The sequence below is a fragment of the Schistocerca americana genome, chromosome X (genome assembly GCF_021461395.2).
Source record: "Schistocerca americana isolate TAMUIC-IGC-003095 chromosome X, iqSchAmer2.1, whole genome shotgun sequence".
Classification (NCBI taxonomy): Eukaryota; Metazoa; Arthropoda; class Insecta; order Orthoptera; family Acrididae; genus Schistocerca; species Schistocerca americana.
This window is the reverse complement of record NC_060130.1, coordinates 924888859-924906590: the sequence shown is the minus strand read 5'-3', so window position 1 is coordinate 924906590 and position 17732 is coordinate 924888859. Positions and strand designations below refer to the sequence as shown.

Below are 17732 nucleotides of genomic sequence, written 5' to 3'. Positions count from 1 at the left end.
TTAGATTAAGTAGTGTGTAAGTCTAGGGACCGATGATCTCAGCAGTTTGGTCCCATAAGAACTTACCACAATCTTACCAGTATGTCAGACGACACACCAGTCACGTAACAAGCTGAACTATTCCATTCTTTGTAACAACAGAAGCGCCTCCCCCTAGCCCCTATCTCTCTCTCTCTGTCTGTCTGTTTCTCTCTATCTCTCTGTCTCTCTCCAGCGCGGCAGCTATCTCTGATTTAAAGGAACTGAGTGCAAAACGGGAAGATCAAACGCGAATTTGAACTAGACTCCTGAACAGAGTTCAGAGACTTAATTACAATAACATGCCACAGCATATTCGTCGTACAGTTTACTACTACAACAATCAATTATTCATGTTTATTGTTGTTACTTTAGTTTCAGTTCGAAACATTAGTACATACATTGTCTGATCAAAAGCGCCCGAACACCTATTGTTGGACCATTCGCCTTTGTGGCGGTTTGAAGTCTGCTGGGAGCACTTCCAATGACGAGTCGGAATGTTTGTGGAGGAATAGTAGTCTATTCTTCCAAAGAAGCTGAAACCAGATAAGCTAGTCACTTTGGACGCTGGGGTCTGGAGTGAAGTCAAGTGTCCTAATTTCCACTGAGTTAACATCGGGACTGCTTAGGTCAGTCCATTTCAAGAATGTAATTATTCACAAACCATTGCCTCAGAGATGCTGCTTTATGACACGATGCATTGCCATGGTGATACAAATGATCATCATCTCCGAAGTGTAAGCATTCGCCGGCCGGAGTGGCCGAGCGGTTCTAGGCGCTACAGTCTGGAACCGCGAGACCGCTACGGTTGTGGGTTCGAATCCTGCCTCGGGCATGGATGTGTGTGATGTCCTTAGGCTAGTTAGGTTTAAGTAGTTCTAAGTTCTAGAGCACTTATGACCTGAGCAGTTGAGTCCCATAGTGCTCAGAGCCCTTTTTTTTGTAAGCATTCAGGAGGCTGTAAAATGTGTTAATATCATTCCGCACTTAGCGTTCTCTTAAGGGCAATGAGAGGACTACACCTTAACCACGAAAAATACCCCCATACCGTAATACCAACTCTTCCGACCATCACTGTTGGCATTACACGCGATGGCAAGTAAAGTTATCCAGGCAATTGTCAAACCCAAACTCTTCCATCGAATTATCACAGGGTATAATGTGATTCAACACTCCAAAACACTCCTTTCCAGTCATCCACTGTCCACTGGCGTCGCTCTTTACACCACCTCAAGGGCAGCGTAGCACTATCTATAGAAACGTGTACCTTACGAGCAGCGGCTCGACCATTATACCCCATTGTATTTAACTCCCTAGGCACAGTCATTGTGCTAGCTGGACTGTTGGTAGCATTTTGGAAATCACGAGTGAGTAGTTTCACGGATTTCATGCGATCTTTTACAACCATTTTCCACAATGCTCGACAGTCCCTCTCCGTCGGTACATGAGGTTTGCCAGGTCTTAGTTTAACTGTGGTTCTTTTCTTCGCATTTCCAGTTCACAGTCTCATTATCAACAGTCGACCTGGGCAGCTTTACAAGAGTTGAAATATCCCTGATGGATTTGTTAGTCAGATGACGTCCAATGACTAGTCTGCATCGAAGTCACTAAGCTTCTTGATCGACTCTTAGTGCTGTTACTGCTTCTCTGCCAACGTCGCAACATACCCCGCTCCATTTTATACTCTCAGGATCGCGTCATGTGACATCTAGAGGACAATTCTACATAACATAGGGGTGTCCGGATACTTTTGATTAGGTAGTGTGACAAGGGCAACGATCAGAAATCGGTGGACAGCGGTCCCTATCCAGACTGCAGAAGGCTGAAGACCGCTAAGAAATACTTTGAAACATGAATTTCTCATTCAATTTCCATTCAAGAGACATTTGTCTTTCTTTGTGCTTGCCATTATGTTCTGCCACCCTGATAATAGCGTGACTGAGCCGCAGGTACAAGAATGTTTAGAGGGGACTCGTAACTCTGCCCTGTACTAGCATCCAGGAGGCCGTCCGGTGACTAGTCAGGATTATGTTGGTTTAGAGCTGACACACATCTGGCAGAGAGCAGAGCAAAGCATACTCGAACAGATTTCTACACGGAGGGAATTCAACATTACTGACGATGAAATAAAGTGAAAAATAAATAAACTTAATTCTAGTAAGCATCCGCGTTCGCATTCTTGAACATCCGCTTTGAGGCTCACGGAGACTGTAGTTAAGTTTATTAATTTTTGATTTTATTTCAGCGTCAGCAATGTTGAAACATATCTAGCACAGAAACCTCACAGCTTTTCCCTCTACCAATTGTGTTCACCCTTTGTATGACGAAAGTGTGTGTTGTGATGCTGGTGGTAGCTGTCCGACGTTCGTCGTCGCGATCCTATGCGATGAGAACGTTCTTTAGTTTGTGTCTTTTATTGACACCTGCTAATAAATTTTCTTGCATCAATCAATACGTTCGTAAAAAGCGTATAGCTGACAGTGAAAATAGAAAGTATCTGAGTGGACCGAATAATATTATTTTGCTCTGCCTGATAGGGCTAAGGCCGTTCCAGTTTACCAAATGTGCAACAAAACGGTCGTTGTTAAGTGTGCTGGTTTAAAGCGACACTACGAAACAACTCATGCGTAGTTCCATAAAAACGCTCCCCCTGGCAGTGAAGCGCTAAGATATACGTCAGGCATTTTTCACGTTTAACAAAAAAAAAAAAGCACAGTCCGGTGCAAGAAAAATCAGCAGGAGCAGCACTGCATGTTTGCTGGAAGCTTTATAAGAGCCAGAAGCCATTTTCAGGTTCTGAGATAGTGAAAGACTGTATGTTACAAGTGAACAATTTCTGAAGAGAACAAGGGTATTATCACTGTTATTCACGTTACTCCATTGTCTGTAAGAAGCAGTACAGGAAGAACAGAAACTTTGGCTGCCAACAATAATAACAGTTTGTTGAACGTTTACAGAAGATACCATGCTAAACCATTAACCTTGACGAATCATGTGACATTGTTGTTGATGAATAACACTAGCTTTTGTAAGATTTTTTGACATTGAAAGTGAAGTATTTATGGATGAAATGTTGGCATTATCGCCGTTTAAAGACAAGAAGAGTGTAGAAGATTTGTTCAAGAGTTTTGATGACTGCATCACTGTTTCACTTTTCTCCCTAAAGTCACCACACGAACGTCAAAATTACAAATCTCGAAATAGGAGACAATGAGATAGAAAAGCAACTACAATCGCTCGACAGAGGAAAGGCCACTGGATCTAACGAGATACCAGCCTGATTTTAAATAGAGCACGCGAAAGAACTAACTCCTCTTCTAGCAAAAGAGTACCGTAGGTCGCTGGAGGGGCGAAGAGTTCCTAATGATTGGAAAAAGCGCATGTCATTTCCATTTTCCAGAAAGGTCGTCGTACAGGCACAAGAAACTACAGGCCTATGGCTCTGAAGTCGGTCTGTTGAAGAACTTTGGAACATGTTTTGCGCTCGCGTATTACGGTATTTCTGGAGACCGAAAATTAGCTTTGTAGGAATCAACATGGGCTCCGAAAATAACGATCAGGAGAAACCCGTCTAGCTCTATTCGTCCATGAGACCCAGAAAGCAATAGATACAGACTCCCAGGTTACGCTGTATTCTTTGATTTCCGGAAGGTGTTCGATACAATTCCACACTGCCGCCTAATGAACAAAATACGAACATACAGAATACCAGACCAGTTTTGTGACTGGTTGGAAGAGTTTCTAACAAGCAGAACACAGCATGTCATTCTTAGTGCACTGAGATCTTCAGACGTAAAACTAGCTTTGGGCGTGCCAAATGGAGTGTGATAGGAGCATTATTCGTCACAAATTATATAAATCATTAGGGGCACCGCTCCTTGGTGTAAAAATCTGTCAATTTACATATGAATGGAATTCTACCTACCATCCTAAGGAAACACGGTAATATCCAAATCTACAACGAGGAGTAACAACTTTAGCACATCATTTGAAACTTGCCAATGTGTTCTTAGAACCACTCCATCACACTCTTGGCCATGTGACATGCCGCGTTATCTTGTTAGAAATGCCACTGCCATCAGGAAACATGATCTTAGAACCACTCCATCACACTCTTGGCCATGTGACATGCCGCGTTATCTTGTTAGAAATGCCACTGCCATCAGGAAACATGATCGTCACGAAGGGGTGTACGTGGTCTGCATACAGTGCAAGATACTGCTTGGCCGTCATGGTGCCTTACACGAGCTCCACTGGACCCATGGGTGCCCACGTGAATGTTTCACAGAACATAATGGAGCCGCCGCAAGCTTCTCTCCATCCCGCAGTGCACATGTCAAGAAGCTGTTCCCCTGGAAGACGACGGATTCGAGCACTACTATCAGCACGATGAAGAAGGTATAAGAATTTATCAGACGATACAACGCTCTACCACAGCACAAACGTCCATTGCCGATGGTCACGTGCCCATTTCAGTCGTAGTTGATGATGCCGTGGTGTTAACATTGGCACGTACATGGGTCGTCGGCAGTTTAGGCCCATCGTTGGGAGTGTTCGTTGCACTGTTTGTTCAGGTATACTTGTATTCCGCCCAGGATTAACGTCTGATGTTAGTTCCGCCACAGTTCACCGCCTGTCCTGTATCACCAGTCAGCCCAGCCTACGACATCCGACATGTGTAATGAAGAGTGGCCGGCCAATCCCACGATGTCTAGACGGTTTCACCTTAGTTTCGCCACGTGTTGAATACGCTCACTACAGCACTCCTCGAACACCCGACAAGTCTTGCAGTTTCCGAAATGCTCATGCAGAGCCTCCGGGCCATCACAATCTGCCCTCGGTCATATCGCGCGCCTTCCCCACTGTACACTGACAGCTCGCTCATATATAGTGCATGGTTCAAATGGCTCTGAGCACTATGGGACTTAACCTCTATGGTCATCAGTCCCCTAGAACTTAGAACTACTTAAACCTAACTAACCTAAGGACATCACACAACACCCAGTCATCACGAGGCAGAGAAAATCCCTGATCCCGCCGGGAATCGAACCCGAAAACCCGGGCGCGGGAAGCGAGAACGCTACCGCACGACCACGAGCTGCGGACGATAGTGCATGCGCCATGCGTATGTCTGACTAGCAGCCATTTCTCGCCAGGTGACGCTACTATCGCCTGGACGGTTTGTATTAACAGTAAGTCGGTGGTCATAATGATGTGGCTAATCTGGGTGTGATGCCTTCAAGTAGGCCTCGGCAAGACCATCTCTTTCATCTGGATAATGTCTCCACCCTTTGATACATGACCTCTGCTTACCGATCATGTCCACACTCACTGAACCGCCACAACAGCTACTAGTAACTGGAAAACGGATCAGAGTTCTCCTCCCACACACGAGAACACATTTTTAAATCCTTATTAGCTTTCTGCACGCTTTTTGCATTGGCGGAATAACTTTGGCGACTGCTGCGGATCACTAACTCTGAAACTCAAGAATATGAAACACTTGTAAGATCAAGAGGGCCCGAGACGTTGGAGGGCTGGTGGCCAATTCGCCGACTCGGCAAATTATCAGTGTTCGTTTGCTCCTCCCACTAATAGCTGTCCTCTGCAAAGAGCTGCTTCTCGAAAACAACTGCCATCAGGGTCCTAAGGCCAAAAGCCGCTTTTGGCAGCTAAGGGAAAGACATATCCCTCAGATCTGGGCTGCACAAAGCCTAAATCCTCCGGATGAAGAATGCTGACCCTCATCTCCCTAAAAGCCAAGAGGACGAACCCACAACTTGGTTGCGATGATGTGTTACACCCCAACATTTCATGTATCTTGTGAAGTGGTGACACGCCACTAAGGAGGTGTCCCTAACTAAACTGTTGAAGAGTGAGATGACGAGGAATGAGATGTTGGCTTACCTGGCAGAACTTGGCGCCGTATCTGGGCGGCGGGTTGTCGCAGATGCGGTAGCGGTTGCGCGATCCGGCGCACGTCGCGGAGCAGGCTGACCATGCGCTCCACGCTCCCCAGTTGCCGGCCTCGCCCTCTGCAACAACGCCAGCTACGATATTCTCTCTGTACATAGCATAACATAGCATACATGCGACAGATAGAATGGCCATCTGAATTAATTAGTGTTGTTCGTATTTTGTGTTGCTGCGAGGCCTGGTAGGGTTTATAAGGGGCGTGGACAGCGTCAGATGTTTAGTGTTCACTGTGAAGGGCACAGAGATACTGCGTACTCGTGTGAGTCACCATTATCAGCACCCAACAGTGTTTGAATTGGCCTCACTGTGAGTCTCCATTGGGTGGGCCCATCGAGTCGTGTGGTATCCAGATTGTGTGATATTCGGATGTGACAACTGCCCATTGTTGGACAAACGTAGTCGTCGTCAAGGTACTGGTCGACCATGTCCGACCACTGCAAAGGAGGATCCCCATGTTGTGTACCAAGCACATTGTAAACACTTCACATCTGCATCTGCGATTAGAGAACAACTAATAGACTGACTGTAACATCTTGTGTCAGCCCATACCATAGGTCGGATACTAGCATCAACTGAACTGGGAAACTGCTGTCCCATATGTAAGTTACCACTTACACCACAACACAAACGGCTGTGTTTGGAGTTGTGCCGTGACCGGGAGTTCTAGACTGCTGACAAATGACATCGCACTGTGTTCATCGATGAATCGCAACTCTCCGTTACCCTGGATGACCATCGTTGGCGAGAATGGCAGCGATCTGCGAAGAGGTCCCATTTTTACAATGTTTTAGAGAGGTACAGCGCTGTTACTCGTAGCTTCATCATGACTTCAGATCATGGGTGGTAGTGATGAAGCGAACTCTGGCAACAAAATGGTACGTCACAGAGATCCTGTGTGCCCATGTGTTACACCTCATGCGACAGTACCGTGGGGCCATTTTTCGACAGAACAGTGTTAGTCCACACATGACATGTGTTGTCTGTGAGCTGTCTGGGTGATGTTGAGGTACTCCCGTGGCAACCAAGGTAACCAGATCTTGTGGGACTGTGGTAAATGGTCGGGCGTTAACTCCGTCCTTGTGCCAGTAAAAACGATACCAGGGACTAGCTGTAATAGCTGTGGGTCAGCTTGCTTCAAGAGATGATACAAGGGCTCTGTTCATGTACCCAGGTCAGTGGGTTGCAGCGTTATACTTATAAATGGGTTCATACTGCAAAGTTCTTTGTAAATTTGAATCCATGTTGTAGTCACTGAAATAAAATCTGATACCCTCTCAACCCGTGACTTTCATTTTGTTTCCTTCTCTCCTTATGAATGTTTTTGACAGGCAATGTAACTTCATTACACCCTCTCCAATAACCGAGAGCGTTAACGTGCCCTCAGTCGAATCCATCTCGCGGATTAACGACGAGGCGTGGTGAGCTGGCCAGTCTGCATGTGGTTTTCAGGCAGTTTCCCACTACCAACAAAGGAAGAACCGAGCCGTTACCCACGTCCCGCTGCCCTGACAGTTTGGAAACTATCTCATATTTGAGAATGAGATTTTCTCTAGACTCTGACAGATGGAGTACACAGATTCCGTACCGGGGAAATAGTGGCGTCAGGAAGAATATCCAGTCACTAACTGCCACTAGCATTGCGAAAACCCATATAACAATGCCGACCTTGTAGAGAAACGGGGAAACAGGCAAAGAAAAAGAAAAAAGAGAAGAAGAGGAAAAAAAAGAACAGGAGGAAGAAGAGTGTAACTGCAGTACTTCATCTTTTTACCTCTGCATATTTTGTGTATTATATCGACCACATGGGTAGACGTTAAGCTCCGTATTTCCATCCACCTTGATGCTTCTCCTATGTCCTACCAACACCAAATGGATTCTTTCCCTGATGTTCTTGTAGTTTTACTGGCTATCACTGCCTCCGGGGGCCGGCCGGGATGGCCGAGCGGTTCTAGGCGCTACAGCCTGGAACCGTGCGACCGCTACGGTCGCAGGTTCAAATCCTGCCTCGGGCATGGATGTGTGTGATGTCCTTAGGTTAGTTAGGTTTCAGTAGTTCCAAGTCCTAGGGGACTGATGACCTCAGAAGTTAAGTCCCATAGTGCACAGAGCCACTGCCTCCGGCCGAGTGAGAGACTAGAATCATTCTGAGGCCTGATGTGGAATTCATCTGTAAAGAGTGCACTGCTCCCTTCATATGTGGTTCAACACTGAAGTTGCTGAATTAGCCACTTACGTTCTCGGCTCTTTAATACCGTAAGTGATACACACTCGCAGCCGAACACATGGTATACAGCCTAATTGCTTTGAGAATTCGATGAATTCTTCGACGGGAAACTGTAGCTGATGAGACAGCTGTAAGTTCCGCAGAAAAAAAGAAAGTTTCATATGACACTGTAATGTGTGTGAACCCAAGAGGTTGTTCAGTTGCCCAATCGGTAAGGGTTTTCTTCCTCGGCAAATATGGCACCTATCCGTGGGACGTTTGAGAGTTGTTTCTTAAGTGCATTTGCTGACTGTAGCTGACAGCAATGAATGTCTGTATAATGTTGTATGATGATGAAAGAAAGGAGAGGGTGAAACCCGATGCAGGAACACAGTCTACCCACTCGAATACCATGTCCGCAGCTCGTGGTCTGGCGGTCGCGTTCTCGCTTCCCGAGCACGGGGTTCTGGGTTCGATTCGCGGTGGGGTCAGGGATATTCACCTGCCTCGATATGACTGGGTGTTTGTGTTGTCCTCATTATTTCATCACCATTCATGAAAGTGGCGATTTTGGATTGAGCAAGGGTTAGGGATTTGTACGGGGGCTGATAACCGAGCAGTTGAGCGCTCCACAAACCAATCATCATCATCATCATCGAATACCATCAAGGGGGGCGCCGGGCTAAACGGTCCCATCTGGCAAAGTCTCATGTCCCCACTCCGTAGGACAATAAGGAGAGATTTGGAATCTAATCCAAAACAGTGGCGAAAAGGATGGTGATCAGGATATATACACCATCATCTCTCATCTTCTTACAAGCCAAATACTGGCGCAGAAATCTTATTCCACCAGCAACATTCAAGCAGCCTACCTTCGAGTCGTGTGCCGTCATACAAGCATGCATATGCGACATCGGCTATGGAGGCAGGTTGTGTCAAGTTTTTAAACTGAAATGGAAGAGAAAACTCATGTTTTTTACCGACGACAAGGTGTAAAAATACGAATGTCACTATCACAACAAAATAAGTGATAGAGTTATGTGACGTAAATACACTGAAGCTCCAAAGAAATTGATATAGGCATGCGTATTCAATTACAGAGATATGTAAACAGGCAGGTTATCAAGAGTTAAGTGAGTTTGAAAGTGGTATTATAATCGGCGCACGAGCGATGGGACACAGCATCTCCGAAGCACCAATGAGGTGGGGATTTTTCCGTACGACCGTTTAACGAATGTACGTTTAATATCAGGAATCCGGTAAAACATCAAATCTCCGACATCGCTGCGGCCGGAAAAAAATCCTGCAAGGACGAGACCAACGGCGACTGAAGAGAATCGTTCAACGTGACAGAAGTGCAAATCCTTACGCAAATTGCTGTAGATTTCAATTCTGGGCCATCAGCAAGTGTCAGCGTGCGAACCATTCAACGAAACATTATCGATATGGGCTTTCGAAGCCTAAGCCCCACTCGTGTACCCTTGATTAATGCACGGCACAAAGCTTTACGCCTCACCTAGACCTGTCAACACCGAGATTGGACTGTTGACGACAGGAAATATGTTGCCTGGTCGGACGAGTCTTGTTTCAAATTGTGTTGAGCGGATGGACGTGTACGGCTATGGAGACAACCTCATGAATCCATGGACCCTGTATGTCAGCAGGGGACTGTTCAAGCTGCTGGAGGCTCTGTAATGGTGTGGGGAGTGTGCAGTTGAAGTGATATGGGACCCCTGATACGTCTACATACGACTCCGACAGGTGACACGTACGTAAGCGTCCTGTCTGATCACCTGCAGTAATTCATGTCCACTGTGCAATCCGACGGAATTGGGCAATTCCAGCAGGACAATGCGACAGCCCACACGTCCAGAATTGCTACATAGTGGCTCCAGGAACACTCTTCTGAGTAAAAACACCTCCGCTGGCCACCAGACTCCCCAGACATGAACATTATTGAGCATATCTGGTATGCCTTGCGACGTGCTGTTCAGAAGAATCTCCACCCCCTCATATTCTTACGGATTTATCGACAGCCCTGCAAGATTCATGGTGTCAGTTCCCTCCGGCACTACTTCAGACATTAGTCGAGTCCATATCACGTCACGTTGCGGCACTTCTATATGCTCGCGAGGGCTCTAGTTGTCATTAGGAAGGTGTACCAGTTTCTTTGGCTCTTCAGAGTATAATGGTGTAACTGTCTCAATTTCCAAAATAGTACCGTAGGTCTAATTTTTGATACAGCATAAATAAATGCGTATTTTAAATTAATATGAATTAACGTCAAATCATCACCTCAGTTTATATAGAAATAACTTTAAGTCGAATTGATGAGAGCTCCGTAACTTGTCATCTACATCTACATCTACATATATACTCCGCTAGCCACCAGGTGGTGTGTGGCGGAGGGCACAATTCGCCCCAAAGTCATATTCCCTCCCTCTGTTCCATTCACGGATCGCGCGAGGGAAAAACGGCTGTCTGAACGCCTCAGTACTAGCTCTTATTTCCCTTATCATGTCACAGAAATTATTTACACAAAATAAACGTGTGAACAGGAGAGTAGCACATAATGTACTGAATCCTGTGTGGGTAAAAGAAAAACAAATTATCAATTTGATACAAAGGCTGACGTTCTCTCCAGTTTTCTTTGAAAGCAAGGAAATCAAGATGAGTTCAAATGGTGCAAATGGCTCTGAGCACTATGCGACTTAACTTCTGAGGTCATCAGTCGCCTAGAACTTAGAACTAATTAAACCTAACTAACCTAAGGACATCACACACATCCATGCCCGAGGCAGGATTTGAACCTGCGACCGTATCGGTCGCTCGGCTCCAGACTGTAGTGCCTAGAACCGCACGACCACTCCCACCGGCGTCAAGATGAGCTATAGTGTGTAAAATATCAGCGTTAGTTCAAATGGTTCAAATGGCTCTGAGCACTATGGGACTTGACATCTGAAGTCATCAGTCTCCTAGAACTTAGAACTACTTAAACCTAACCTAGCCTAAGGACATTACACACATCCATGCCCGAGGCAGGATTCGAACCTGCGACCGTAGCGGTCGCGCGATCCCAGACTGAAGTGCCTAGAACCGCTCGTCCACAGAGGCCGGCTCAGTGTTTGTCAGAAAGGTCGACAGCCCTGGACGACGTCCACATGTTAGAATTGAAAGGGGCGAAATTTGCAAGCTATCACTGAAGGAGAGGGTACTCCAGAGCAGCTCCAAAACAACGGCCGCAGCAAGAAATAAAACGCCATTCTTGGTTGACCAGATGGCTGTACGCACCATTTTCTGTTAGTTAATGTAACAATAATACTTGCTTCGGGCTAACTATTATTCTCACAAACTTGTTAAAAGTGTTCAAGAAATTTACAATGGCTTCTCCGGTAATCAGTTCAAATTGGGAGAAGCTGTTCTTGGAAGGTAGATGGTTACCAAGAGACAATGGAAGGGACAATACCAAAACCTATTTGGGTGTTGGTGTAAAAAGACCTACCATTTGATAGTGGCAAATCACATAACAGATATTGTGTAAGGATATTTCTATTTTTAGTATAATATGCGTATTCCACCTTTCTTCCGATTGTCTCTAAGCGCTTTCTTTTCAGTGTTTCTTGAGATATCTGAATTCAATGAATGGATGAATGAATGGTTGAAGGAATGCTCCTTGTTTTCGTTCACTTCTCTGAACACCTTTTGTATTTGGCACAGAATCTTCAAATATGTACTTTTAAAAGCAACTATCACATACAGCTGCAACAACGGTCGAGAAGACCTCATTAGGCAATTCGTAGATTATGAAACCAAATATTTCTTTACAAGATGTCAAAGCTGTACAATGAAAATACTGTCGTCTTTACATTGAATCTGCATGATTTTTAGTTTTCTCATTAAAAATCGGTTTCAAATCACGGATGCATGTTTTTATAGTAGCAAGAGCATCAATATTTACATAAAGGTCGGAAAGCCGAGAATTATCATTACCTTACACACAATGAAGGGTTGTGAATGATCTGGGATACAGCTCGCTTATGGCAAGCTGAACGCTTGCAGCGCAGTTCTGTCAGTAAACATTTCACGACTGTTCATGGACAATAATATCTACGACCATTACTTATGTGAAAATCGCTAGTATTTGATGAACGAGTACGAGTGAACCCGCTTACCTGACATAAGCTTGTGAACCCCTTACTTATTCGCATTCGCTGTAATATTTTACATATTAGCGGTATGTCACTTCTTCTTCTTGTTGTTCTACTTCAGAGCTCATTCAATTAGAAAGTTCTAAATATGTTCTTAATCAATGTATTCAATTGGCAGTGTAAGTCATCTTGTTCCCAACAGTGACCGAAACATACTGACAGTCACCCGAAAAGCTGATGATTATTTTCTTTGTAGCTCCGAAAGACGGAAACATGACACAGAATCTTGTAATGCCTTTCTGTCTTATATCCACCAAAGATCTAAAACTAATGCAACACTTTTTTCTGTAAGCAAGCTGGATTTATTTGGGATTCCAGTACACCGTATTATTTCATATTCTCTTGGCTACAAAACCCTATTTTTCAACAAAGCCTCCGTTCAATGTGACCGCCTCACGCCATCTTACTAGGAGGGCCTTTATGCCCGCCTGGTACCACTCTACTAGTACACGTCGGGGCCAACGTCTTGCTACGTCAATAACCTCCCCGTCATCCAGTCATCCACGTACTGATTTCCTCGGAGTGCATCCTTCATTGGGACAAACAGATCGAAATCGGAAGGTGCGAGATCCGGGCTCTTGGGTGGATGAGGAATAACAGTCGAGTGATGTTTTGTGAGCTCCTTTCGGGTGTGCAGACTTGTGTCAGGCCTTGCGTTGTCATGAAGGAGAAGCTTGTTTCCATTTTTGTGACAGCGAATACGCTAAAGTCGTTTCTTCAATTTCTTGGTGGCAGCACATTACACTTCCGAGTTGATCGTTGCACCATGCGGAAGGACCTCAAACAGAATAACCCCTTCAGTGTCCCAGAAGAAGGTCGCCACGACTTTACCGCCTGAGGGCGCGGTTTTCAACTTTTGCTTCGGAGGACAGGTGATGTGGCGCACTCCATTTTTGCAGTTTTGGTCCAAATGGTTCAGATGGCTCTGAGCGCTATGGGACATAACTGCTGAAGTCATCAGTCCCCTAGAACTTAGAACTACTTAAACATAACTAACCTAAGGACAACACACACATCCATGCCCGAGGCAGGATTCGAACCTGCGACCGTAGCGGTCGCGCGGCTCCACACTGTAGCGCCTAGAACCGCTCGTCCACTCCGGCCGGCCTGCAGTTTTATTTCTGGTTCGAAATTATGAACCATGTTTCATAGCACGTGATGATGTTCGGCAGAAAATTGTCACGATCAGCCGCGTAACGCGCAAGCAATTCCGCACAGACGGTCTTTCGTTGCTCTTTCTAATTTTCCGTTAGGCAGCGAAGAAGGCAGCGGGCGCACATCTTTGGGTACCCCAATTGGTAGATGAGTGTGTCAGCACTACCAAAAGAGACGTCCAGTTGTGCAGCGAGGAGTTTCATTCTGATTCTAGGATCACCTCGAATGAGAGTGTCCGCATAACAGCGCAGGAGTCACAGCTGTGCATGGCCAGCCGGCACGTAGGAGATTGGACAGGTTTGCGTGACCTTGTTGGAATGATGACTGTTTGAATGATGACAGATGCCTCTCGCAACGACTCACATTGACAGGTCTCTGTAGACATTCTCCAAACCGCGTATGAACTCTGCGATCTCTGGTTTTCAGCCGAAAGAAACTCAATGAGAGCTCTCTGCTTGGAACGCACTTCCGTTACAGGCGCCATTTTGAAGGCTACGTATAGAGACGCCATCTATCGGAACTTCATTAAAGGGGCTGGAGGGAGAATAATCCACGATGTCCCACGAAATATTACGTATTTTTTCAACCGAAACTTGTCGATAAAAAAAGTGTGGCGTTACTTATTGAATGCCCCTCGTAGGTAGTTAATTAAAATATAATCTTGTTTGAGCAAGCGCAGGCATCGCCGGCAGGGTGAACAGCGGCCGTTATGAATTAAAATTGTGAAGCAGCAACAAGTCGCATATAGATTTCCGTTATTGGCATGTTTCGCTTGTCACACTCGAGCATCATCAGAACTGTGGGAAATTAAAATATGTTACACCAACATAAAATGAAACAAAATCACAGATGTAACTTACTGTCTAATAACTCACATTTAGTACCCAACGGCCACGTGTTTAATTCCGTATATCACGCTGTGTACGGCGCCGAAATCATACCATACATAAAGTGGAGTATGTTTGCTGTGTTACAGTTATCGTCAAATCTGTGGTCAGGTATTCAGGTACATTCAAAGATAAACCACCTAGACCAAGAGATATCGTTTCTCATCTGAAGAGCCAGGGCCCTGTCGGTATACACTTTGGTCCTGATGGAATACCAAAAACAGTAACAGTGTATCATTAAACTGTAGCAAATAACCAACGCTTTCAGGGGCGTTAACGTACATGTGTTGTACTTGCAACACCTCATTAATATCCTTATGATTAATCTAATCTATTACCTGTACTGCAGATAATTTTGGAATAGATTCAGCTGTCAGACATAGCGACGTTTTCGTCTTAAGCTTATGGTTTATTCGGGTGCAATATATGAAACGGTAAATGGTTCAAATGGCTCTGAGCACTATGGGACTTAACTGCTAAGGTCATCAGTCCCCTAGAACTTAGAACTACTTAAACCTAACTAACCTAAGGACATCACACACATCCATGCCCGAGGCAGGATTCGAACCTGCGACCGTAGCGGCCGCGCGGTTCCAGACTGTAGCGCCTTTAACCTCTTGGCCATATGAAACGGTAGGTGTTTAAGACGAACAAGATGTGTTAGAATGCAACCTGTGACTGCTCCACAATTTTAATCACGTGCCGTTTGCCTGAAGAGGCTATAGTGTAGCATTAATCTGCACGTCACAGCCGGCCGCAGTGGCCGAGCGGTTCTGCACGTCACAGAGGTAGCAGCAATTTTAACGACATCCGAACAAATATCATCAAACTGATGTGTTCTTAGAATGTACATTGCAGATCTAGGCTGAACAGTTCTTCTATGAAAGTAATTTATGGTTCAAATGGTTCAGATGGCTCTGAGCATTATAAGACTTAACATCTGAGGTCATCAGTCCCCTAGAACTTAGAATTACTTAAACTTAACTAACCTAAGGAGATCACACAAATCCATATCCTAGGCAGGATTCGAACCTGCGACCGTAGCGGTCGCGGGGTTCCAGATTGAAGCGTCTAGAACCGCTCGGCCACAGCGGCCGGAAGTAATTTATAAAAGGTCTCTTAGAGTTCAGTAAGTGTCATGGAGTCCCACGTTTTTCTTAAGCCGCTTTGATGATGTTTCGAAACAACAGCAGTGGAACAAAGATTGGCTGTATTACTTTCAAGAGATCCATTCCAGTTTTCCAATTAGTGAACTACGGAAACTATAAAATATCTAAATCTGGGCGGATTGTCTAGGATTGGAAACCAGAACCTTTCGAATTAGATTTTGGATATGCGATACGGTATTCATTAATCTCGTGAAAACAGCGTCTAGCTATTTTCATATATAGCTGAAATACATGAACTCAGTTGCTCCCTGTTATTTGATGTCTCGTCAATAGTGAGGTAGGAGAGACCTCCACTGAACTGAGAGCGATACTGCTTTTAAGTCTCATCGAGGAATGTAAGCTAATGTAGGCAATTTACCTAACTTTTATAGAATGATATGGAACATTGACGTTTGCCCCCAATTTGGTGAATGACAGTGAAAACAAAAAGCCAACTTTAATACATACTTAGACCAGCAGACTATATTTGGTTCAATTAGAGAAGTAAGACAGTGACATGTCGAATTCATTTCACCATTTCTATATAGAGGCCAGTCCGGTCTCGTAAACTGACATACGGCCGGGAGAACGGTGTGCTGACCACATGCCCTTCCGTATCCGCATCCAGTGACGCCTGCGGGCTGAGGATGACACAGCGGCCGGTCAGTACCGTTGGGCTTTCATGGCCTGTTCGAGCAGATTTTATTTTATATAGAGGCCAGTGGATTTACTCGACTACTCCTAACTAATGGTTATGACTTCCTAGGGTCACTAGGTCGTGTACGCTCAAATATCGCGCTAGATGTGAGTAAGCGCTGCAGTGTGGCCACTACCTGCGGCCGTACCACACTCCCGATGTATCGTTGAGTGGCAATAGATCGTCAGTGCGCATCGAACACCATTACAGCCGTTAATCAGCGCCAGTGTAAAAGGGTGATATTAGGCTCGTATACGGGTTCCCGGGTTCGATTCCCGGCGGAGTTAGGCATTTTCTCTGCCTCGTGATGACTGGGTGTTGTGTGCTGTCCTTAGGTTAGTTAGGTTTAAGTAGTTCTAAGTTCTAGGGGACTGATGACCATAGATGTTAAGTCCCATAGTGCTCAGAGCCATTTGAAACATTTTTTTAGGCTCGTATAACACAACGGAGAGCACGTCTGTTCTGTTACGTACATGCGTACATGCTGTTAGATTCACACGTGAAGTTGCTTAGACTATTAGCAAAGACCGTACTTTGGAGACACATCGTGTCTTTTTTTCTGTATACACAAACTTTTTTTATAGTTTGACACTGGAGTATACAGGGTGAAAATTATTTAAACTGAAAAACTCTGGGAGGCTGCACGGGACAACGAAACAAATATTTTTCTCTAATGCCATATTTTTCTGCAAGGACTTTTTAAACAGGTAGAGAAAGTTTTCTCTAGATGAAAATTAATTAACCTAACGAACTCTAATGGTTTTTCCTGTGACGAGAAAAGGTAATAACAAATAAATTTTAATTCTATTTTACTAAGACACAACAACATTAACACAGCACAGTTACGTCAATTATACTACAGGTTCAAAAATGCCTCCGTTGACTTACAGACAGAGGTTACATTTGTGGGTCATATTCTGTCTAACACGGTCAAAGGTTGCAGGAGTGTCCTCAATTCCTACTGCTGCTGCTACTGCTACTATCCGGGTAACCGGATCCTCTTCCGATTCAACAACAATTTTGTTAACCAGGCTGCACATCTCTCCTCACATAAAAATGTCCAGAACAGCCAAATCAGGCGTTCGAGTAGGCCATGGTGTAGGACAACAACCGCCAAACCAGTTTTCTGGAAATTGTCGGTTCAAGAATCGACGCACAGGACGACTGAAATGTGCCGGCGCCCCGTCATGCTACTGCTTTGTAGCGAGTGGCACGTCACCCAGCAACTCTGGCAATGCTCTGGCGAGGAAATTATAATAATTCCTGCGATTTAATAGCCTAGGTAGGAGATATGACTCAATTAAACAATTGCAATCGATGCCATCCAACACGTTCACATCGAACCGCACTTGATGAGTGCGAGTAAATGCGGCATGTGGATTACCTCGCTCAAAATACGCGAATTGTGGATGTTGAAGGCCCCATCACGCCCGAACATTG

General features: G+C 45.1%; 1 protein-coding gene across 1 annotated transcript in view; it reads right to left on the bottom strand.

The window, feature by feature from the left end:
- Nucleotides 1-17732, bottom strand: part of LOC124556403 — a 692955-nt gene that overhangs the window by 228641 nt on the left and 446582 nt on the right. The window contains exon 6 of the mRNA XM_047130364.1: nucleotides 5926-6053. Within this exon, the coding sequence (XP_046986320.1) occupies nucleotides 5926-6053 (128 nt within the window). The remainder of the gene's footprint in view (nucleotides 1-5925; nucleotides 6054-17732) is intronic.